This window comes from Sus scrofa, chromosome 10 (assembly GCF_000003025.6).
Source record: "Sus scrofa isolate TJ Tabasco breed Duroc chromosome 10, Sscrofa11.1, whole genome shotgun sequence".
Lineage (NCBI taxonomy): Eukaryota > Metazoa > Chordata > Mammalia > Artiodactyla > Suidae > Sus > Sus scrofa.
In genome coordinates this window covers 26093286-26118250 of record NC_010452.4, presented here as the reverse complement: position 1 = coordinate 26118250, position 24965 = coordinate 26093286, and the positions used below count along the sequence as shown (strand labels likewise).

At 47.3% G+C, this 24965-nt stretch overlaps 1 protein-coding gene across 4 annotated transcripts in view; it reads left to right on the top strand.

Annotated features, from left to right (window-relative positions):
• Positions 1–6232, top strand: part of ERCC6L2 (ERCC excision repair 6 like 2) — a 152741-nt gene extending 146509 nt beyond the window's left edge. For 3 of the 4 annotated variants that reach the window (XM_021064595.1, XM_021064594.1, XM_021064596.1), the window contains one exon: positions 3388–6227. In XM_021064595.1, the coding sequence (XP_020920254.1) occupies positions 3388–4360 (973 nt within the window). In that variant the 3' untranslated portion in view covers positions 4361–6227. Of the gene's footprint in view, positions 1–3387 lie in introns of all 4 variants that reach the window. The other variant, XM_003357697.5, reaches the window with a different exon arrangement.

Here is a 24965-nt window from a genome sequence, read left to right as displayed (position 1 = left end):
CTCTCCTCCCAGAGGTGGTGGAACCTCAGGGTCATGGGTGAGGTCAGCACAGCAAAGGCAAAAATGCTTTGGCAACTACTGAGACACCACCAAGTCTCAGATGAATAAAACATCGGCTGATGGATGTCTCTGACCTGGCCAATAACTTAATCTTCACAGCACAAATATTTATTAGTGAGGCCATGAAAATGGATTTGGAGATGATTAATAAACAAAGTAACGATACTTCATTACTTCATGTGAAGTGAAAACTGAAACCTTTGAAAACATGCTTGTTGCTTTCCAACAAGAACATCAGCCATTTCCAGGACAGAAATTTGGAAACTTGTTTTTGTGTTATCATATATTCTGTTGGCAATGAGAGTCGCTGTTGATCAGGCATAGATTGATAGTACCTGGATTTAGAACAATTAACCGGACCAGTGTGGTGAGGACTCGAAGCCACGGTGCTCATCAGAAGCCACGAAAGAAAGTCAAGAGTGTGCAGTGTGGACTGCCACTAAAATCAAAGGCAACACAAACTTTACATAACGTGGTCTGGGTGGCAAAAATAACAGTGGCTTTAAATAAAGCTCCTATTTACATATCAAAAATTTTATCTTTTCCCCCCCCAGGATTCTCTGTTGTGTACAGGATAAAATTCAAACTTCTGAAATTGGCACAGGGACCCCTCATGATTCTCAGGCTCTTCCTCCCCAGTTTCTCTTTCCCCTCCCACCAGGTCTTCTCGGAACTGGGCCTCTGTTCCCTCTCTCTCCAGAAGGCTTCCTCTCATCTTCACTAACTGGTTTACGGTGACAGCAGAAAAGCCTTCTCGGAGTTCCCTTTGTGGCTCAGCGGTTAAGGAATCTGACTAGGATCCATGAGGATGCAGGTTCCATGCCTGGCCTCACTCAGTGGGTTAAAGATCCGGGGCTGCTGTGAGCTGTGGTGTAGGTCGCAGATGCCGCTCAGAGATCCCACTTTGCTATATGGCTGTGGTCTAGGCTGGCAGCTGTAGCTTCGAATCGACCCCTAGCCTGGGAACTTCCCTATGCCACGAGTGTGGCCCTAAAAAGCAAAAAAAGAAAAGATAAAGCCTTCTCTGCTACCCTGCCCACTACCAAGCACTGGCTCAGTGCCTCTTCTGTGGGCACCACCAGAGCCCGTATTTACCTCCAGCCTGGGATTTATCACTCCCTTCTGGTTTGATTTTCGTGTATCTGTCTCCCTCAACTGTACGCTCCTTGAGGACAGGGAACTAGGGTTTGTTCACTGCTGCGTAGTTCCTTCTACAGTGCTTAGCTCTATAAAAGGGGCTCTGTAAATATTTGTTGCATAGGATAAATGCATGTTTTAAGGAAATAATATAAAAAATCGATATAATTCTAAATTGGGGGACTTGTAATCATTGCTACAACACCATCTGTGGCTTTTGTTTAAGTGAGTTTATTGGAGTTCCCGTTGTGGCTCAGTGGTTAACGAATCCGACTAGGAGCCATGAGGTTGCGGGTTCGATCCCTGCCCTTGCTCAGTGGGTTAAGGATCTGGCATTGCCATGAGCTGTGGTGTAGATTGCAGACGCGGCTCGGATCCTGCGTTGCTGTGGCTCTGGCGTAGGCCTGTGACTATGGCTCTGATTGGACCCCTAGCCTGGGAACCTCCATATGCCACGGGAGCAGCCCTAGAAAACGCAAAAAAAAGAAGAAAAAAAAAAGAGAGAGAGGGAGAGTTTATTAACATTGGCCTCTCCTGACTCAGCATCAGCAAAGAAATACCCCCTCTTATCTTCGTCTGCTTGGGCTGCTCTAACAAAATACCACAGAGTGGGGCTTGAAAGATAAAAATGTTATTTCTCACTGTTCCAGAACCTGGGAAGTCCACAATCAGGGTGCTGGCTGCGTTGGTTGCTGGCAAGGGCCCTCTTCCTGGCTCGCAGAGGGCCACCTTCTCACTGTGTCCTCACATGGCAGAGCTTTCTGGTGACTTCTTTAGACCTCTTTTCACATTAATTACCCCTAAAAGCCCCTCTTCAGATACAGTCACACTGGGGATTAGGGCTATAACATAGAATTGGGGGGTGGGGGGACACAATTCAGTCCATAGCATCTTCTCCCGGGGGGAAAGAGCAGAGTCTAGCGCCCACAATTCCTAAACAAGCTTTTCTACCTCCATCTTTGCAGGGTTTCAGAAGGTGCATTTCCTCGTGCATGCATATAACAGCTTTTATTACTATCCTATATGAACACTGACACTCATTTCTTCAACCTGACATATTAGTTTAGCAGTCTACACTAAAGTCAGATCAATCAGATCAATACTAAAAAAGAGAGAGTTCCCGTTGTGGCTCAGGGGAAACGAATCTGACTAGCATCCATGAGGACACAGGTTCTATCCCTGGCCTCACTCCATGGGTTAAGGATCTGACATTGCCGTGGTGTAAGTCGCAGACAGGGCTCGGATGTGATATTGCTGTGGCTGTGGCATAGGCCAGCGGCTACAGCTCCAATTCAGCCCCTAGTCTGAGAACCTCCATATGCTGTGGGTGCGGCCCTAAAAAGACAAAAAAAAATTAAATACTAAAAATGACTCTAGGCTTGTCAGTTTAGAACTTTCCTTTAAGCTCATCAAAAAGTGTGAAATTTCTATGCCGTATTTGTGGAAAGAGGAGAGAGGAGAGGAGTTCCCACTGTGGCTCAGCAGAAATGAACCTGACTAGTATCCATGAGGATGCGGGTTCCATCTCTGGCCTTGCTCAATTGGTTAAGGATATGGCATTGACACAAGCTGCGTGTAGGCTGCAGACGTGGCTCAGATCTGGCATTGTTGTGGCTGTGGCATAGGCCAGCAGCTGCAGCTCCGATTGAACCCCTAGTCTGGAAACCTCCATATGCCACATTGGCAGCCCTCAAAAAAAAAAAAAATAATAATAATAATAAATTAATTAATTAAAAGGAGAGAGGAGAAAAAAATGCTTTCCTAATTTTTCAGCATTTTCTCTTTTCTAGTCATCAAGACCCTTCTTTGACAGTTTTATTTCATAGGTCTTGAATTCAATATAGATTTTCAAATACAGATTAGATAAATTATGATTCTCAGGTAAGTCATAAAGTGGTTGACTGGAGGAGTAGCATGCTGAGATCACACCGTTCCCAGGAAATACCTCATAGTATAAATCAGAATAACTTGAAAAGCTGGTGATTTCATGAGCTCAAGTATTTTTTTCAGCAGTGTAAGGAAAGAGGTCATATTCTGCTCAATACAAAAGGCGTGTTCATTGTGGCTAATATATGCCAAGGGAATAAGACTGCATTGTTTTGTCGCTGCATAGCCTCACACTGAATGACAAGTTCCTTAAAAATAAAATGTAATAAAAATAACCACTGGTTTTGTTCATTAAATCTTCAGGAAACAATTTGAAGAAATGGCTTCCTACTTTAAGATGTCTTCTGTAAAGGAATTTGCTAACCAGATAACTAATGCCACATCAGAAGAACGACAGAACATGCTAAGAGACTTTTATGCTTCTCAGTATCCAGAAGTAAAGGAAATTTTGGTGGCTTCTCCTTCGCAATTCATTAAAGATGCCTCTGGGGAAAGAGAGAGAGTCAGGAATAAGTCTGAAAATAGAGAATCTCTTGCAGAAGAAAGGCTGTCAGATTCTGAAACTTTGTCGTTTAAAAATTCTACCCAAAGACAGTTACAAATTTGCAGCCCAAAAATATATAAAGAAAAATCAATTAAGTTTCGGAATCACAGTTTCCGTAGAGAAGAAGTCCTTTCTAAAGATGTGGAAACAAAAAAATTACCTATAAGCTCTACCCAAGAGACTACCAATGGGAAAAACAGCCAAGCTTCCAAAGATCCTGTAGCATCCTGTTCCCTGAGTAGTAAGTCTGGAGCATATGAGTTAGAAAAGGTAGAAGATACCCTGAAAGACCAACAGGACCTCACAGAATTGAGTGTTTCAAGAAATGGACCCCTTTTCAAAGGGGAAAACAAGAAGATAGGAAGTCCAGCGTTAGAAAAGCCTTCTGTGGCAGGTTTGCTTGGTGATACCTCTATTCTGGATGACCTCTTTAAAAGTCAAGGGAACAGTCCCACAAGACTGCCAAAGAAAGTTCTTTCAGGGCCCACGGAGAAAGCAAAACAGAGACCAAAAGATGTCTGGGACATCCTGAATGAGCAGAATGACGACAGTCTCAGGAAACTCACCGACTTGGCAGTAATAGAGACTCTTTGTGAAAAAGTGCCCTTGGCCTCATCCTCCAAAAGGAAAGAGGATCCCGAAGCTTCTCTTTGGAAATCAAATGAGAAATTTCTGTGGAAAAAATTTAACTCAAGTGCTTCAGATGAAAACACAGCTAAGACACAAGAGTAATACATACACATACAAATGAATTACTACAGCCAATGAACTTCTGCTGTTAATGTTTACAACACTAATTATGTTATATATTTGTCAACATACATTTTTAATAAACTCTTGCTTTAGGGTTTTTTGCAGGGTTTTTGTTGTTGTTGTTGTTGTTTTTTCTTTTTTGGCCACCCCATGGCATATGGAGTTCCTGAGCCAGAGATCAGATCCCAGCCACAGTCGTAGCCAGCCTATGCCACAACTACAGCAATGCCAGATTCTTTAATCCACTGTGCCAGACCAGGGATCAAACCCGCATCCTGGTGCTGCAGAGATGCTTTCAATCCTGTTGAGCCACAGCAGGAACTCCTAGGGATTTTTTTTTTTTTTTTAAGTTTAAAAATGTTATCATGTATTTGTTTTCTTTGATACCTGATTTGGTTGTGTGTTTTTTTTTTTTAATATGATTGTGTTGTAGTATAAACCTCTGTTATGAAATGGAAAAGATTCTAGATTTGTTATCAGGAGACCTGGGGCATTTCGGTTATTGTGTAATTATGTGATCTTAAGTAAATAATTTAGCCTGGTGTGTAGTCATTTCTTGATATGAAATATGAAAGGTTTGAACTTGATCAACAGGAGTGTCCTTCCAATTTAAAAAAGGTTTGGTTCACTCTCCCGGATTCCATTAAGTCATAGGCCAAATTATGCTCAGTCCCCAAATCAAGATTATACTGATGTGTTTCTTTTTTACTAGCATTTGAAAAATTATTAACTGTTTTCCTTTTCCCTCAGTGTCATGTGCTACAATTATGAAATTATTTATATAAAAGTAATAACTAGTACTGAATATATGATGTGTATTAAAAAAGTAAGTTTATGGAGTTCCCATTGTGGCACAGCGGAAACGAATCTGACTAGTATCCATGAGGATGCAGGTTCGATCCCTGGCCTCGCTCAGTGGGTTAAGGATCCGGCGTTGCCATGAGCTGTGGTGTAGGTTGCCGACAGGGCTCGGATCCTGCATTGCTGTAGCTGTGGTGTGGGCTGGTGGTTACAGTTCCGATTCGGCCTGGGAACCTCCATATGCCTTGGGTGTGGCCTTAAAAAGCAAAAAAAAAAAAAGTTTATAAGTGCTCAAAATCAAAGGGTTAATGTTGAACAACTTTATCTGACGCTGAAGTAATACAATTATTATCATTCGCCACAGAACACCAGTGCCTCAGCTTTTTATACAACTATATAAAGCTTTGCATAGTACTTTTGTATTTCTTAAGTATGAAGAAAGGAGTGAACATTTGATTTTTTTTAATTGTTGTATTTTATTGAATTTAATTTATATGGTTTATAACCAATGGAACATGCTCATTGTTGAGTGCACTTAGTTGGAAACCTAGCCTGTGTGTGCACCATGCTAGGTGCCAGGGGTGTATAGGTGAGGCTCTGCTACCAGGAAAACAAAGGAGCCTTGTCTGTAAAGAGTCGAGTCTGTTTTAAAGCCCCTGGCACATGATAGCAGGACCTGAGGCTTCTGCTGACCCACACACAGATAGAGTGTGACAGCTTTCCTTCAGTTGAGCTCCTCAGGCTATGCTAGGAGGACCTGTCCAGAAGATAGCAGTGAATCAGGAAATGGTGATGCTCAGAAATCGCTTTGAATTGGGACTGAGATGGGGGGAGAGGGTCTTTGGAGTACCCAGCCATTGCAGAGTAGAGCCATTGCTCAGAAATGGGGAAAAAAAAAAGCAAAGAAAATTTTTTTCTCAAGGGACTGAATGGCCAAGTATGTTTTTCTTTAGAGCAAGGTTGAGGGCTGTGAAGTATATTTTCATGACCCAGTACATATGTGTTAATACATATATGAATGAAATAAAGTGTTTATGAAATACTATTTAAGGCACATGACATCCTTTGGTATTTTCTCTTCTGTTGTCCTTTTGACTCTTGTGTATGTGTGATTTTTAATGCTTTCATAACCCACTTCAGCTCTGATTCAACCCCTAACCTGAGAAATTCCATATGCTGCAGGTGCGGCCCTAAAAAGCAAAAGAAAAAATTGCTTCTGACAACTAAATTCACCTTCAAGATATGCCAGAAGGGCGGGAGTCAAAAGGATGGAGGGAGAGACTGAATGTCCAACTAGCAGCCCAGTTTTCCCTTTCTGGGCAAGGGGAGGCTCTTTGGCTTTCCCTTTTGCTCCTGTTACTCTGGAATAGCGTCAGGCACCAGGAGCTTGCCCTGCAGGGTTGGACCACTGACCCAGGTGCAGAGCCAATGTACTGCTCTGCCCCCACTTCCCCCTACTCGCCTTCTCCACCCTCCTGTAAGCCCCTACCCAGGAACGCTTTTGCCCAGGAGTCCTTGCCCTGGAGCCCCCTTACCCAGGATCACCCTTGGGGAACCCGCCTACCTCCTGGCTCAGCTTTCCCCTCCAGCCCGGCAAGCAAATATTCGCCAGTGTATGTATCTAGAAAATGCTTCAAATAAAGTAGAGCCCATTTGAATTTTCCTCTAAGCAAAGTCCAGAAGGCCACCCGCCGCCGAGGATCGTGGCTGGAAACCCCCGCTGGGAGCCACAAAACTCAAGCCTCCACACTGGGGAGACGATCTGTTCCTTTGAATCACGTTCGTTTTCTCCCTTTGGGGAATAGCTAATTAAATCAGCTCTGGCTGTACTGATGGAAAACAGGAAAGCAAACTCCAGGGACTTCGCCTCGAGGGCGCGTTATCTCCCTTCAGCCGCCAACCTCAGTAAAGTCCCCGGTCCCTCTATTTGCAGTAAGCGCTGGGTGGTCGCTCTCCATCGGCCCCAGGGGGCTCGTCCACTGTGAAAAATGAGGCAAAGAAGGCAGAGGGGCAGCTCGTTGTGGGGTCCTGCTTCCCCTCGAGCTTCCAAGCGCAGGGAGCGCATAATAATCCCCAACCCTGGTCTGGGAAACCCGAGTGGGACCTTGAGACCCTGCGGGCTGGAGGCAGCGCGGACTCCCCTTGCGCGCTCACAGCCTGCAATCGCTCTGCACGGAGACCCCACTTCGGCCGGCGGGGTCAGAACTCGACGGGTGATGAAAGACAAGACCCTCCGCCGGCCACGCGGGAGCTGAGAGATCAGGCCGAGGGGGGGCCGGGGTCCGCCTCCCGCGTCCGTCCCGCTCGGGCCGCGGAGCCCCGCCGGGTGTGAACGGTGGCGGTTTCGGCCGTCTGGCCGGCCGGCGGCCGGCTGGAAAACCAGCCTCAACTTGACCCCCAGCGCATCTAACTGAGGTCAGGGAAGCAGAAGGGCGGAGGCGCCTGAGGGGTTGGAGGAACCGGAGCTCTGGGTGCGGAGAGAGGGAGGGAAGAAGCCAGGGCGAGATGGAACTCCTCCCAGCCAGTGCCAAGCGCAGTGCCAGCGAGTGCCCCTGGGCAGCTTGGCCCGGACACACCCAAGAACTGCGAAGCCGACTGTCCGAGGAGGAAATCAGGCTTAACACCTCTTCGCATAGCACCTAGACCAGGGCCAGCTGCTCGGGGAAGCAGGCCTCCCACGTGCAAAAATACTCCACGTCCAGCCCGAACTCCACTCCGGTACTCACAGCCCGCCTCTGGGCCTGCAGCTTCTGTCTCCAGTCCCAAGCCTCAAGGGCTGCACACACCCCCGACTCTAAGATCACTCCTGCAAATGCCTCCCTCCACCTTCCTCCCGCCATCAGAGCCCCGCTCTTGGCCCAGGGGGGCGTTCCCAGGTTGTCATCTAGTCCTAGAGGAATGGTCCTGCCAAGGGCCAGGGTCCCACCCCTCCACCTCCCATGTGGATGCCTGCAGGCCCCTCCTGGGAATGACTTGCTCCTCCTCCCTAGTCCATTTTCCAAACTGCTTCAGCCAAGAGTCTGCGAAAGCACACGGAACCCAGGACGTTTTAAACCTCGTGATTTCCTCTGTTAAGCAGGCTAAGGACCACAGGTTCTGAGGGCATCCGCTCTCTTTTGTTGAGCACTTACCATGTCATTTGTTAAACATTGCAAGTGGATATTCTCATTTGACTGTTCAACGACCCTCTGGCGTAGGTGTTATTAAGTGTGGTCATTGTTGGAGTTCCCCTTGTGGCGCAGTGGTTAATGAATGTAACTAGGAACCATGAGGTTGCAGGTTCGATCCCTGGCCTTGCTCAGTGGGTTAAGGATCCGGTGTTGCCCTGAGCTGTGGTGTAGGTCGCAGATGCGGCTTGGATCCCGTGTTGCTGTGGCTCTGTGAAGGCTGGCGGCTACAGCTCCGATTGGACCCCTAGCCTGGGAGTCTCCATATGCCGCCAGAGCGGCCCTAGAAAAGGCCAAAAAAAAAAAAAGTACAGTCATTGTTGCTGAAACGCAGCCTTTGTCCACTGGTGCAACATAGAAACACAGAGACTGATTTGGACGATGGAGGAAAAAATAGCTTTTTTTTGCTTTGCCGGGCAAAGGAGGCCATAGCAGGCTAACGCCTTAAAGACTGTGCCCTCCCTTGGGAAGAACTGCAGGGAGTTTTATGGTAAAAAGGAGAAAGGGTTTTCAGATAGGAATCAGGATTGGGGCAGACACGCATTCTTCTTTCTTTGGTGGAATCTTAGTCATCAAAGCTGGTGTCAGGAGATCTCCGCATGATCCTGCTGGTGGTCTCCTGGGTTATTGCCTAGAATCACAGTACTTGCAAAAAGGGCTTGTTGATCAGAGGTTGGAACAAACTAGGAAAGTTCCTGAAAAACATCACCTGCTCATCATCTTCAACCCACAGGCAATTGTGCTGAGGGGGCCTAATCTTTAGCTTATGGGTGATTGTGTTCAGGGGGCAATTAACCCAGGGAGAAGGACAAGGAAGGACCCTAAGCTGTTCAGTTTTAAGTATTCATTTCTAAAAGAAGCACGAGGAATAGAACTTTTCTCTTAGGTGTATAAGATGCCTAGGTCATTCTGTGTACCCTTTGAGGCAGAACCAGGATCGTGCCCCAAGCTGTGCTATTGTCTCTTGACTGTTCCTCCCTGGTCTCCGCATCCCCTTCCTTCCCTGATCAGCAACTGTCTGAACCTGCCCCTTGCAACTCAGGGAAGGCCATGGAGGCTGAAGGAGGCCCATTTCCTTAAACCAAGCAATGGGGGACCCAGAAAGGCTTCTGTGCCCAGGAGCCCCACAGGGTCCTGCTCAGTTATACTTCCATCCCTGACAGGGAAGGACTGACCACAGCACCAGCTGTTAACACAGCTGCACTAAGTGTGTGGGGCAGGTGGATATTACTGAATAGTGATCTGCGTTTCTGGGTGTGGACAAGTTAGAAGAGTCTCCACTTTTGTCTCTTCTTCCTGGCACTCACCTGACAGATGGCACTCTGCTACCATCCTCAAGCTGCTTCTCTTGCTTGGCAGCATCCTGGAGACACGACAGATGTCCTATCCCCAAGGCCGACTTGTGACTTTCTCCTCACTCTGCCACAAACACAGGCTCCTCAGAGCCCTCCACAGCCTACACATTCCCCTCTGTCTCCCCACCCTCATCACACACCCACTCCCCCCAACACACACACACACACACACACACACACACACACACACACACACACACACACTCTGCCATCCCAGCCCTGCCAAGCTTCAGCCTCTGGCCATTTCCTTTGCAAGTAAAGGAAGCCTAGGCTGGCCTGCCTCTGTCTCAGGAGTGGCGGGAATTCTATCATTAATAAGTGGCTGGAAATCAGGTGTCAGCAGTGCTTTCCTTTCTGAGACCCACGATGGCACCACAAGGGTCTGTAGCTCCCATCTCCGGTCTCAGAGTTAGGATGATTCCTCCCACCTGCCCTTCTGTGACTGAGAGAAGATGGGCAGAGACTCAGAGACAGTAAACAGGGGCCACCTGATGTGCATCATCTCGAGGGAATCTCTGCTTTTTTTTTTTTTTTTTTTTCTTTTTGCTATTTTCTTGGGCCGCTCCCTCGGCCCATGGAGGTTCCTGGGCTAGGGGTCGAATCGGAGCTGTAGCTGCCAGCCTAAGCCAGAGCCACAGCAACAGCAACAGGATCCGAGCCACGTTTGCAACCTACACCCCAGCTCATGGCAATGCCAGATCCTTAACCCACTGAGCGAGACCAGGGATCGAACCCGCAACCTCATGGTTCGTAGTCAGATTCATTAACCACTGCACCACGATGGAAATTCCTGCTTTTTATTTCTGTGAGCTTAACTGTGCTTTTTTTTTGTTCCTGGAATATGTATCCTACGAGTGGCTTGGTAACTGAGCGGGACCCTGTAGGGTTCCTGGGCACAAAAGCCTTTCTGGGCCCCCTATTGCTTTTTTTTTTTTTTTTTTCTTTTGTCTTTTTGTCTTTTCTAAGGCCTCTCCCATGCATATGGAGGTTCCCAGGATAGGGGTTTAATCGGAGTTGTATCCGCCGGCCTACACCACAGCCACAGCAACGCAGGATCCGAGCTGCATCTGCTACCTACACCCCAGCTCATGGCAATGCCGGATCCTTAACCCACTGAGCAAGGCCAGGGATCGAACCCGCAACCTCATAGTTCCTGGTCAGATTCGTTAACCACTGAGCCACTACAGGAACTCCCCCAACCCCCTTGCTTGTTTTTAAGAAATGGGCCTCATTCAGCCTCCTTGGCCTTCCCTGAGTTCCACGGGGTAGGTTCAGACAGATGCTGATCAGGGAAGGAAGGGGATGCAGAGACCAGGGAGGAAGAGTCAAGGAAAAATAGCACAGCCTTGGGGCAGGATCCTGGTTCTTCAGGAACATACAGAACAATATCTTTGTGGAGTTCCCACTGTGGCTCAGCAGAAAGGAATCTGACTAGTATCCATGAGGACATAGATTCAATCCCTGGCCTCTCTCAGTGGGTTAAGGATCCTGCATTGCTGTGGCTGTGGTGTAGGCCAGTTGCTACTGCTCCCATCGAACCCCTAGCCTGGGAACTTCCATATGCCATGGGTGGGCCCTAAAAAAAAAATCGGTAACAATATCTTTAAGTTCTTTCATGGAAATAAACCCACGACAAATGAAAACTTGAGAGGAGGACCCCCAGAACCAGTCCTGGTGAAGCAGAATATGAACTCAGGTGGTCAGTGTAGGAGCATGGGCTTCGATGCAGTCTTTGATATGGTCATGGATTAACTTTTGTGGCTTAAGGGCTCCAGGGAGTCACATCTCCACAGGTCTTGTTTTATTATAAGAAATGCGCATTCCCCACAGACTTAATGTTTACTATAGAAAATGCAAGGCTCTAGCCCTCTCCTCCACTGATAAAAGAGGAATGAGAGGAATGGTAAAAGAAAAGGACAAAAATATATATACATATATATATATATATAACTTTCAGGATATTTCCAACCCCCAAAGCCCTATTGGACAAGGACTGATACAGGTAATTGAATAAGGCCGATGGGAGAAAACCACATCTTTCTGGACCCCACATTGGTCCCCCCGCCCCAACTTTAAGGGATAAAACCCCTATAGGACAATAGAGAAGAAGGCTCTTCTTCCCCCCTCCCAGCAGCCCTGGGAGCTATTTGCTTTCCTTTAATAAAGACTTTTACTTGCTTGCTGCCTGTGTGTTTGCAGAGTTCATTCTTCGACTGCCGTGAGCAAGAACCTGGATTCTGGTATCATCTTTCCGGTATCACTGGGACCACTAAACACCAACTTTGATGAACAAGAAAGCTTGCATGGACCCTGATCTTTATCTGAAGGCCTGTTTTCCACTCCTGAAACTATAAAACCACCTCCCAATCTCACCCAAGGGGACACAGTCTTTAGGGCATTTGCCTGCTGTGACCCTCCTTTGCCTGGCAAAGCAATAAAGCTATTTTTTTTTTTCTCTTTCACCCCAAACTCTGTCTCTGGGTTTCTATTTGGTTAGAAACCAAATAGAAACCAGTGGTTAGAGGCCCAGTTTCAGCAACAGCTTTATTGCTCTGTTATATAATTTTAAGTTAATCTTTCTCTATAGATTCCCAATATGAAATTCAAAGGGTACAAAAGAGCAATTTCTCTCCTCACCCAGAGGCTGGCTCTGCCATTGTTACCAGCTTTTTGTAGGTCTTTTTCAGAAGTAGCCCACGCATTTATAAACATGCCTCATTTCTTTTAGCTGTGTTTTTAACATTTCCTCTATTAACACCTAAAACATATATTACTTGATGCTTTGAAAAAAAGAAAAGAAAAAGAATCAGCACAGAGTCAGAAAGAAGGACTGAGATTCTCCATGTGCCCATGGCACAAACTATGATTTAATCAAATGATGCTGGGGCAGAAATGAGGATGTGTCCTCCTTAAATAGAGACCAAAGGATTTCCCCAATCACCTCTGGGTGCAGAACAAGAAATCCAGGAGAGGAGTTCCCATCCTGGCTCAGCGGAAATGAATCTGACTAGCATCCATGAGGCTGCAAGTTCTATCCCTGGCCTTGCTCAGTGGGTTTAAGGATCTGGCATTGCCATGAGCTGTGGTGTAGCTCAGATCCCGTGTTGCTGTGGCTGTGGTATAGGCTGGTGGCTACGTCTCTGGTTTGACCCCTAGCCTGGGAACCTCCATATGCTGTGGGTGCAGCCCTAAAAGGCAAGCAAGCAAGCAAGAAGGAAAGAAAGAAGGAAAGAAGGAAGGAAGGAAGGAAGCAAGGAAGGAAGGAAAAAAAAGAAAAGAAAAGAAAAGAAATCCAGGAGAATATGAAATATATTAGATAAGACAATCATCATGGGAAGAGTTTCTGGGGGTAGGAATCTCTAACTGTGGTAACTACTCCTTCTAACCACCTGTCTGTTGATCAGATGCAGAAGTAACCAGGGAGCGTAATCAAGCGAGAATAGCTTTCTCTTTCTCAAGACAGAATTTTTTTACTTTTCTGGTAAGGGGTGTTTAGTATCAGTATGTACATGCCAAAGACTGTCTAATTCTCAGTTGCCCTGAACACTAATTGCTACCTACTGCTTATAGATAGTTGCTTCTATACCTATGGAAGCAACTACCTATAACGGGGCTACTAACTATTGCTGCAATAACCAAGCTGATTCAGCTCCCGGGCTGGCCATCATCTAGTGACTTCATAAAGACTAAGCAGAGCCACATACACCAAGCCCTCTGAAAGCTTTCCTTTCCGCAGTCAGAGTCCCTGACTAGGTTTCTTTTCCCTCCCACCCCTTGGTGGAGGCACCACTGATTGGGAAGAGGAAAAGGCATAAGCAAAGTGGATGATGGGAAATCAGGAACAGGGATGATTTTATTTTTATTTTCATCTTTTCAGGGCCGCATCCATGGCACATGGAGGTTCCCAGGCTAGGGGTCCAATTGGAGCTGTAACCACCGGCTTTCACCACAGCCACAGCAATGCGGGATCCGAGCCTTGTCTGCAACCTACACCACAGCTCAAGGCAACACCAGATCCCTAACCCACTGAGCGAGGCCAGGGATCGAACCCACAACCTCGTGGTTCCTAGTCGGATTTGTTTTCACTGAGCCATGATGGGAACTCCAGGATCATGGATTATTTAAAATCTGCCTGATCAGTCCCAATGTGTTTTTAACCAAGCAGGGCTCTATGGGGTTCCTGGGCACAAAAGCCTTTCTGGGTCCCCCATTTCTTAGGAAATGGGCCTCATGCACCCTCCCTGGCCTTCCCTGAGTTTCAAGGGGCAGGTTCAGACAGATGCTGGTCAGGGAAGGAAGGGGATGCAGAGACCAGGGAGGAACAGCCAAGGGACAATAGTACAGCCTTGGGGCAGGATCCTGGTTCCCTCTCAGGATTACACATAATGAGTACTTTAAAATTGAACAGCCTGGAGCCCTTCCTTATGCTTCTCCCTGTTTTGACTGAACCCTAAAAACAACCACATAAGCTAAAAATTAGGCACCCTGAGCACAAGGGCCTGTGGGCTAAAGATTATTAGCACATGATGTTTTCCAGAAACTTTCCTAGTTTGTTCTCATCTCTGATCAAGATGCTCTTTTCACAAGTACCATCATTCTAGGCAATAGCCCAGAAGACCCACCACCAGCGTCATGCTGAGATCTGGTACCAGATTAGATTCCCCTGAAAAAAGAAGAATGCACTGAGTGAGGCCAGGGATAGAACCCACAACCTCATGGATACTAGTCGGATTCATTTCCTCTGTGCCACGGTGGGAACTCCTAGATTGTTACTCATGAAATACAACACTGATCATCTATTTTCCAAGTTCCCTATTTTCTAGAGGAAAAAAAAAATATCCCAAATCCCCATCTTTGCATTAAAAACTCAGTCCGAAGCCTATTTTCCACTGCTCCTCCTTATTCACTCTCTGCTCTGCATCAGTTTTTCTCAAAATTGTCTTCCTTGGAACACTAGTGCCCCTTAAGATAGAAGTTGATGTGGAGTTCCCTTCATGGCTCAGCGGTTGATGAACCTGACTAGGATCCATGAGGAGGAGGGTTCGATCCCTGGCCTTGCTTAGCATGTTGGGGATCCGGCATTGCCATGAGCTGTGGTGTAGATTGCAGACTTGGCTTGGACCCTGCGTTGCTGTGGCTGTGGTGTAGGCAGGCAGCTGCAGCTCCAATTCCACCCCGAGCCTGGGAACCTCCATATGCCACGGGTGCGGGTGCGGCCCTAAAAAGCAACAACAACAAAAAAAGATACAAGCTGCTCCAGGGGGAAAACATCAAGTTGGGGAAATGTTGCCCTACTGGAAGTTAAAATATACCCTCTTTACAATAAAGATCCTGAGAAGGACAACATTTTTAACCAGTTTTTGCAACTGATTTAGCCACAGCGTTGTTTTTACCGCATGCCACGCTATGAAATTCCTATGGGCCATTAATGGCTCCACACAACAGGGAGGAAACCCTGCTTTGTGCAGGTGGGCGAACTTACTATTCCATCTAAACACTCTCTTGCTATCAACATCCCCTAGGAAGGGAGTCCTGATTTACATCCTTTCCAAAGCCTGGCTGTCCCCTCTCTTCTATTCTGCGAGCTCCTTAGAATTGTGCCAGTGTGGAGTTCCCGTCGTGGCGCAGTGGTTAAGGAATGCGACTAGGAACCATGAGGTTGCGGGTTCGGTCCCTGCCCTTGCTAAGTGGGTTAAGGATCCGGCGCTGCAGTGAGCTGTGGTGTAGGTTGCAGACGCGGCTCGGATCCCATGTTGCTGTGGCTCTGGCGTAGGCCGGTGGCTACAGCTCCGATTCGACCCCTAGCCTGGGAACCTCCATATACCACTAGAGCTGCCCAAGAAATAGAAAAAAAAAAAAAAAAAAAAGAATTGTGCCAGTAAACCCACTGTTTTTTTTTTGTTTTGTTTTGTTTTGTTGGTTTTTTGTTTTTTTAAGGGCCTCACCTGAGGCATGTAGAACTTCCCAGGCTAGGGGTTGAATCAGAGCTGCAGCAACTGGCCTACACCACAGCCACAGCAACACCAAATCTGAGCCTCATCTGTGACCTGCACCACAGCTCACGGCAATGCCAGATCCTTAGCCCACTGAGCAGGGCCAGGGATTGAACCTACACCCTCATGGATACTAGTCAGGTTCCTTACCACTGAGCCATAATGGGAACTCTTAAGAATATATATATATATGTTATACATGTGTGTATATATATATATATGTTATACATATATATATACACATATATACATATATACATATATATATGTTATATATGTATATATATATTCTTATATATACACAAACACACACACACACGTATTTTTTTAATTTTTATTTTTTGGCTGCATCCACGACGTGGAAGTGCCTGGGCCATGGATGGAACATGTGTCATAGCAGCCATACAAGCTGCTACCCTAACCATGCTTGATCCTTAACCCACTGTGCTACGAAGGAACTCCCGAAAAACCCACCTTTCTGAACCAAGTTGTCCAGGGTAAGTTCTGTTGCCTACAACTAAAAGACTGACTTATAGTCCAGTGGGTAAAAAGTCCGATGAACGGTGAGAGTCCCAAACTGAAGGTTTCCCAAATGCTCCTTACATTGGAATGGATCAATAAATTTCGGTGTATCTGCACCACGGGATACCAGATGGCAATGAGAATCCACTGTCTTCCATGTTTGCATCACTTGCACGAATTTCACAAATGTAATTAGAGAAAAAAGTTAGGCACAATATGAATCCATTTATATGAAGGTAAAAACCAGACAAGACTAACATAAGCTATCAGATGTCAGGGTGGTGATTGCCACAGGAAATAATGGGGGGACAAAAGGGCCTCCAGCTGCTGGCAATGCTGTTTCTTGATCTGAGTACTTGGCCTCCTGGGGGTGTTTAGTGTGTGAAGATTTATGATTGATGAATCTGTACCTTACAGTTGATGCAGTCCTCTGCATGTGTGTTATACTTCAATAAAAAGTGTGGGAGGGGTGGTGTCAGAAAAAAATGATTCTCAGAGTTCCCACTGTGGCTCAGTGGTTAATGAACCCAACTGGTATCCATGAGGATGCAGGTTCGATCCCTGGCCTTTCTCAGTGGGTTAAGGATCCAGCATTGCCGTGAGCTGCGGTATAGGTTGAAGACATGGCTTGGATCCCGAATTGCTGTGGCTGTGGTGTAGGCTGGCATCTGCAGCTCCAATTCGACCCCTAGCCTGGGAACCTCCATATGCTGCGAGTGTGGCCCTAAAAAGACAAAAATAATAATAATAATAAAAGAATCCAACTAGTATCCATGAGGATTCAGATTCAATTGCTGGCCTCGCTCAGTGGGTTAAGGATCTGGCCTTGAGCTGTGATGTAGGTCACAGACACACAGCTTGGATCCTGCATTGCTGTGGCTGTGGTGTAGGCTGGCAGCGGCTGCTCCGATTCAACCTCTAGCCTGGGAAGTTCCACATGCTGCAGTGTGGCCCCAAAAAGAAAAAGAAAAGATCATTCTCCCCTGAGGGTTCCATTGACAAAACCGCTCAAAGAGAACATGTTGATTTCAGGACCAGTAGAAATAGGATAGCCCCGGATGTCTTAGTTTACTCTAAATGTGTTTGGTTATCATATTTTCTAAATACCACACCTCTAGCTTCCACATTTCTGTGCATGTCTGAGAGTCATTCTGTATTAATCCTATTTTATTGTCTATGTTTTATGATACTTTGATATCTAGGGGCTTGGGGGGGGTGCAGTGAGGGACTTCCCCTCCCTCCCCCCCCCAACTTGCTTGCCTGTCTTTCTTATGTAAACTAACCCATCCAGAGTCCACCCTCCAAACCACCTGCTCTTCGGCTTTTATGTTCCTAGAGGCAGTATTCCTGTGGCAGTATCACCAAATACTAGACAAGGAGGGACCTGCAGAAAGTATTCAAACTAGCCAAGCTTGAAGCTTTTAGTAGTTTATCCTGCCTCATCCATTTCTTCCCACAAATGTCACCATAAAGCCCTGTTCCCAGCTTTATCCTCTCTCCTTCTGTCTCCTGATGGATCCTGGTGCTTCCCCACATGGCCCTGCATGATATGCTGTGCCTCCAGTTTCTAGGGTTCTGTGAATATAGAGTTTCCTTCATACAAGGCATTTCTGCATGTCGTACCCATCTGTTAAAAACAAATCCTGTGTACATTTGAAAATACATTCATTCGTTCCACAACTTTTTTTTTTTTTTTTTGTCTATTTGCCATTTCTTGGGCCACTCCTGTGGCATATGGAGGTTCCCGGGCTAGGGGTCTAATCAGAGCTGTAGCCACCAGCCTACGCCAGAGCCACAGCAACACGGGATCCGAGCCACATCTGCAACCTACACCACAGCTCAGGGCAACGCCAGATCCTTCACCCACTGAGTGAGGCCAGGGATCGACCCCACAAACTCATGGTTCCTAGTCAGATTCGTTAACCACTGCGCCACAGTGGGAACTCCTCATTCCACAACTTTTTAAAGCAACAACTATATTTCAGGCACAGTTTTAGCTCCTGAGGATAGAGTGGTGACGTATGAACAAGAGACACGGCAGCTGTTGATTGTCAGCAGCTCCTGCCTGGAGCTCAGGGTGGAGACCAGGAGCCAGGCACTCTGTGCTCTGGGAAAACTGGAAGAGCAGATCTTCAGAGAGTTAAGTATTTTTAGGAGAAGATTTTATGAGCCCCATGCTTGCATCCTCTCATATCTAGAAAAACACTAAAATCCTTCAATGCTGAGTGATGTCTGTGACTAGTAGGAGCCTTCACGAGACACAGCAGCAAACGTCTGTGAAATGCGTGCCTGGCTGCAGGCCCCCCCCTTCCCCTTTATGACTCATTTTATTTTATTTTTTGTCTTTTTGCCGTTTCTCGGGCTGCTCCCACGGCATATGGAGGTTCCCAGGCTAGGAGTCCAATCGGAGCTGTGGCCACTGGCCTATGCCAAAGTCACAGCAACTCAGGATCCAAGCTGCATCTGGAAACAACACCACAGCTCATGGCAACTCTGGATCCTTAACCCATGGTGCAAGGCCAGGGATCGAACCTGCAAGCTCATGGTTCCTAGTCGGATTCGTTAACCACTGAACCATGACGGGAACTCCGCCCTTTATGACTTAGATCTTGTCATTCCCCTTTCCTCTTTGGGGCCATATTTCAGAGCTGTCAGAAATACTGCCTCCTGGGCTGTAGTTAGTGGGCCAAACAAAAGATGTCACGGTCACCCCTGAGAACAGCCACTCCCAAGGGTGGGCCCATGAGCCCCGAGGGAACTCAGGAAAGAAACAAAGAAGACTGGCCCACAGCTGAGGGTCACATCAGAGGAGGGATTCCCGTGAATCCAGACCTTCACCTCTTCCCCTAGAAACTGGTTTTCAGTAAACCTTTTTTCTGCAAATCTGCTTTTTGATAAATCTTTTGTTCCTACCACCTTCCCTTTGTTGCAAGAACTCCTATATCCTAGCTTCCCCTCTCGTCTCCTCAGAGCAATTTCTCGGGGCTACCTGAGATGCTGACTCCCGGGCTTAGATTCTAATCTTGCCCAAAATGAAAATTTTAATTCTCGACTTTCAGGTTGTGTATTTTTTTTGTCTGTGTGGTTTTTTTGTTTTGTTTTGTTTTTTGGCTTTTTGTCTTTTCAGGGCCACACCTGCAGCATATGGAGGTTCCCAGGCTAGGGGTCTAATCAGACCTGTAGCCACTAGCCTACACCACAGTTGCAGCCACACCAGATCTGAGACACTTCTGCAACCTACACCACAGCTCATGGCAATGCCAGATCCTTGACCCACTGAACGAGGCCAGGGATAGAACCCACAACCTCATGGATACTAGTCAGATTCATTATCACTGTGCCATGATGGGAATTTCTAACCATTTATTTGTTGATGGACATTTATGTTGCTTCCATATCTGGTTATCTGTAAATCTTTTGTTCCTACCACCTTCCCTTTGTTACAAAAACTCATACATCCTAGCTCCCCCCTCACCTTCTCCAAGGGGTTTCTTAGGGCTACCTGAGATGCTATCTCCTAGGCTTAAGGCCTAATTTCACCCCAAATAAGCCTTAACTCTCAACTTTCACATTATACATTTTTTTTAAGTGGAGAGTTTTTAGGAAGACTGGCCAGGGAAGTTCTCCTAAGGAGGTGACCAGAGCCTGAATTGCTGCTTGTTCACCAGGGAGACCCAGAGGTCCGTGCTGGGTGCCTGAACGCATCCAAAATAACCAGAATGACGTATCCCCTGCCAGTGCTCACCCAGAATAAACTTTCTCCACAAGCAAAGGCAGGCTTGAATCCAAGAGAAATTAATCCCCCCTCCCTCGTCATCAAACTCCACAGCCTGCTCCAATCAAGTTGCCCTTCCAAATGCTGTAAAGCTGGGGTGCCCAAGCACCAGAACCCCGGGGGGATGGGTTGGCTACATGCCAGAATCCTCAGGGCAGCCACCAGTTTGCACAGTGTTTACATAACTGTTTGCAAATAAAAAGGGAGCAGAGCCCGGGGCCCTCTCTGCTCCCCATCTCTGGGGACCACTGCCTGGTTCAGCTCAGCAGCAATGCAAGCCTTCCTTGGGATCTGACTGCCTCCTCACCTGCCCATCCCCGTTCCACCAGACCCGGTCTGGGGTCCCTTCATGTGGACCCACTCCAGAAGGGCCAGGCGGCTAGCTTCATCTACATGAAAAGCACACAGTTCTACCATTTTTTTTTTTTTTTTAAGATCCAGGTTCTTTTTTTTTTTCCCCTTGGTTTTTTTAAAAAAATTTATTATAGTTGATTTACAATGTTCTGTCCATTTCTGCTGCACAGCAAAGTGACCCAGATCCATTTATTTGAATCAAAGAAAGATAGAAAAATTAAATCACAGGCCCTCAACGAATAGCTTAGGTTAGTTTTGCCTGGGGTTCACCTTCATGGAAATGGATTCGTTATCGTACCTAGATGTTTTCTCTAATTCTATGTGTGAAATGCATGCATATCATTGCACACGCGGAAGAAAGGGGATTCTCATTGCCCTCTGGTATCCCATGGTGTGGATACGCCACAATTTTTTTTTTTTTTTTTTTTTTGGTCTTTTTAGGGCTGAATCCATGGCATATAGAGGTTCCCAGGCTAGGGGTCCAATCAGAGCCGAAGCCTCCAGTCTACACCACAGCCACAGCAACACAGGATCTGAGCCGCATCTGCGACCTACACCACAGCTCAGGGCAACACCGGATTCCCCAACCCACTGAGTAAGGCCAGGGATCGAACTGGATGTCCTCCTCATGGATGCTAGTTGGCTTCATTAACCGCTGAGTCACGACAGAAACTCCCACCACAATTTCTTGATCCATTCCAATGTAAGGAGCATTTGGGAAACTTCCAGGTTGGGATGCTGGCCCCTCCGCTGACATTTTTGCGCCCTGGAATATAAGTCACTTTTTAGTTATGAGCAACAGAACTTACCCTGGACAACCCATCGGTGGCACATTAGGGGTCACTGACAGGGCACAGGTCTGCCTGGAGGCAGGCAGCTGAGTGATGCATGTGCCTCGGGGCAGAGAAGAGGTGGCAGCTTCCATATGCCTCTTCTGCAAAGCTCCTGGGCTGGGCCAGGGTATCTCACACTGGGAACCTTCCACACACCCACTGAGCAACGCATGCCTCCCCTCATTCAAGAAGGACCAGAGACGCCAGGTCTCAGCTGTCGCTCCCATGTCCGCCCTGGTGCCTCCAGGACGGAGCAGATCCATCTCACTTGGGGCAGCTGGGGCTGGGCCAAGCAAGACCTGCTAAGTGGCTCTTCTTCCATAGCCTCTCTCTTCTCAGAGGGTTGGCTCCAGTGACAGTTCTTCAGAGAACATTTCCTAGGAAGCCAGTGATGATCTGGCTCTGTCGGCTGAAAATGATTTGTTTATCTTTGCCTGAGGTTCTGAGAGTTTGTCTCTCACAGTGTATCTCTATGGTGGGTTTGTTTGGGGTATTTATACAAACACAGCCCTTCAGCTTTGATACCTGTCCTGAGGGAGTCTTTTTATCTGTCAGTATTGTCATGCTCCAGAACTATGAAAACTCCCAAGGACCTGCTCATACCTCCCAGCAATTCAAACCAGCAGAGATCTCACAGAGACCCTGTGATTGGCAGAGCCAGAGAGAGCTTTTGTGTGGCCAAGATGCTGTGTTGGGAAGTTCTTGTTATGGTTCAGTAGTTAAGAACCTGAATAGTATCCATGAGGATGTGGGTTCAATCCCTGGCCTCGATCAGTGAGTTGAGGATCTGGCATTGCCGGGAGCAGTGACGCAGGTTGCAGACTTGGCTGGGGTCCTGAGTTGCTGTGGCTGTGGTGTAGGCCAGCCACTATAGCTCCGATTTGACCCCTAGCCTGGGAACTTCCATATGCCGTGGGTGAGGCCCTAAAAAGAATTTTTTAAAAAGATGCAATGTTGGCCATCTGTAAAATGTCACTGTCCTCCACAAACTCTGCCAGACATTTAATGGCCTCTGAAAAGCTCCATTCCCTTGTATACAGATCAACTCTCAAAGTCTTAAGGGGTCCTGAGTGGCTTAAAATTCAGCAGAGAATCTTTCTACTTATTAGGCATTTTCTATTTCCCTACATAAGCAGGAAGTCTTCAGAGGTACAGACCCAGCCTCCTGTTTAAGAACCAGGCCTCGGAGTTCCCACTGTGGCTCAATGGTAACAAACCCAACTAGTATCCATGAGGATTCAGGTTCCATCCCTGGCCTTGCTCAGTGGGTTAAGGATCCAGTGTTGCCGTGAGCCATGATGTAGGTCGCAGACATGGCTTGGATCTGGCGTTGCTGTGGCTGTGGTGTAGGCCAGCAGCTGCAGCTATGATTCAACCATGAGCCTGGGAACCTCCAAATGCCATGCCACAGATGTGACCCTAAAAAGACAAAAAACAAACAAACAGGGCGTCAAAGATTAGAAGTTGGTGATTTAATAACCTGTATGCATAGGCGCCTCTAGGATAAATCAAAGCTTCCATGGAAAGTGCCTAAACCCTATAAATGTAATTTATTTGCTTACCTACCAAATTATAATATTCATTTTGTTTGTGTAAACCTGCCAGTCACCAGTCATTAATACCAACCACAAATAAACTCTATTAAGTAGGATTTCATCCCAGGCCTAGTTTCCAGTTTGAATCTGACATATTATACCTGGGAGGATTACAGGAAACCATGAATAATTCCCAGTTTCTACACTGGATCTGTGTATAATCATATATGTATATATATTTGCTATGTGAAAAACCCACCCTCACTCCCAGCACACACATGAGGAGGCTGGAAGGAAGCCTGGCCTTGGGACCAGGCTGCCCCTTCTTGTAGCCATAGTGAAATAAAAGAGATGCCCCTTGCTGTCGGCAGTTCCCATTTGGGCAGATGACAAAAATGCATTTGTGGGTTTGGGCACACAGATTGCTTCCAGGAGCCTGGAGCCGGATATGGGCCAGCGCCAGCAGGAAATGTGGGCTTTCCCCACAGGATAGGGTGGGAAGGTCAAGGCCACCGCAGGACCGGTCAGCAGGAAGCACCCACGGAAGGGCCTGCTGTCTGCCCAGCCAAGCGGGTTGGATTGTGGTGGCCAGTTCCAACTGGGCCACTCCCTGCTTACTGGGAAGCACATCAGAAACTTGACCTGAAGCCTCTCTTTCTTCTCCCAGGTGGAAAGGAATCAAGAGCTTCTTTGGAGACCTGAGAGGCCCCACATCTTCTCACCAACTGTGGCCCCCATGCCTTGTAGAACAGGAAGAGGGCGGTCCCGACTGGGGCTCCCCAGAACTTCACAAGCTCAGAGCTTGTGTCTGACACCATCCAGCTGCCTGGCACCCACCAGCATGGAAAGACCCCTGATTTGCTAAAGTAGCTGGAGGAGGGAACTGTGGGAGACACAAAAACGCATGGCAAGCAGTCAAGGACTTTCAGGCAACATTTTGCTACTAAACACAAGTTTGGGGCCCCACACACAGTGGGGCCAAATAAATTGAAACCTTGGGAGTTTGGAGCAGAGAAAGGCGTACTGCAGAGCCAGGCAAGGAGCCGGGTGGTTGCTGCTCAAAAAACCCCAAATTCCCCAAAGGGTTTCAGCAAAGCATTTCTAAAGGCCAAGCGAGGGAGGGGCATCCCAGGGAGTGATATCCGCTTGTACATAGTTCTGATTGGTTGATGGGGGTCAATCCTTAGATGCCAGGAGGTCTGGGGGCTCACGATCATCAAGCAGTTTAGTTTCTTCCATTTGGTGGTGGTTTTAACATCTGAAAAATTCAGGAACTACACATCAGATACTATTATCTAGGTATTTCAGAAAGAAGCTACAGGGAGTTCCCTCTGTGGCTCCAAGGGTTATGAACCCAACTAGTATCCACGAGGGTGCAGATTTGATCCCTGACCTCGCTCCGTGGGTTAAGGATCTGGCATTGTCATGAGCTGTGGTGTAGGTTGCAGATGTGGCTCAGATCTGGCATTGCTGGGGTTGTGGTGTAGGGCGGTAGCTTCAGCTCTGATTCTTCCGTTAGCCTGGGAACTTCCATATGCTGCAGATGCAGCCCTAAAAGTGAAAAAAAAAAAAAAAGCCAAGGAGCCACAGCAGATATAGGGAAGAGGTCTGTCTTGGGAGAGCCCCATAAGGTCCTCCTGGGTTACAGTTTGAGGAGTGCTGAGTAAGTAGAGGCTTGCCCAAAGCTTCCCCCCTCTAGGACACCAAAGTACCTGACCTCTGACTTTACAGATTCTGCAATTTGTGTCGGTGCCAAGGAAGCTCATTTTCCCATGGTTCATCATGCTCCTGGTGGTTTCCTAGCCCGTCAGAGGAGGCTTCCTGGCAAAGGTGGCCTTTGACAGACGAGCCAAAATTAGATGGATGGGACATAGGGGCAAAAGCATTTCAAGTAAAAGGGCGGCCAGGGCCCCTGCCAGGAGACACAGAGGCCCCAGGATGCTCAGTGAGTTGGCAGAGCCTTCCAGAGGGCGAGAAGCCATGAGCTGGGCTGTGTGCCCAGCTGAGGAGTGGGAGGTTTTTCTCGAAGTAAGAAAAAAAGGACTGAAGAACTTTGCCCAAAACAGACACAGAGCAGAGTTCCCGTTGTGGTGCAGTGGAAACAAATCCGACTAAGAACCAGGAGGTTACAGGTTCGATCCTTGGCCTCACTCAGTGGGTTAAGGATCTGGTGTTGCCATGAGCTGTGGTGTAGGTCACAGACGCGGCTCGTATCTGATGTTGCTGTGGCTGTGGTGTTGGCCGGCAGC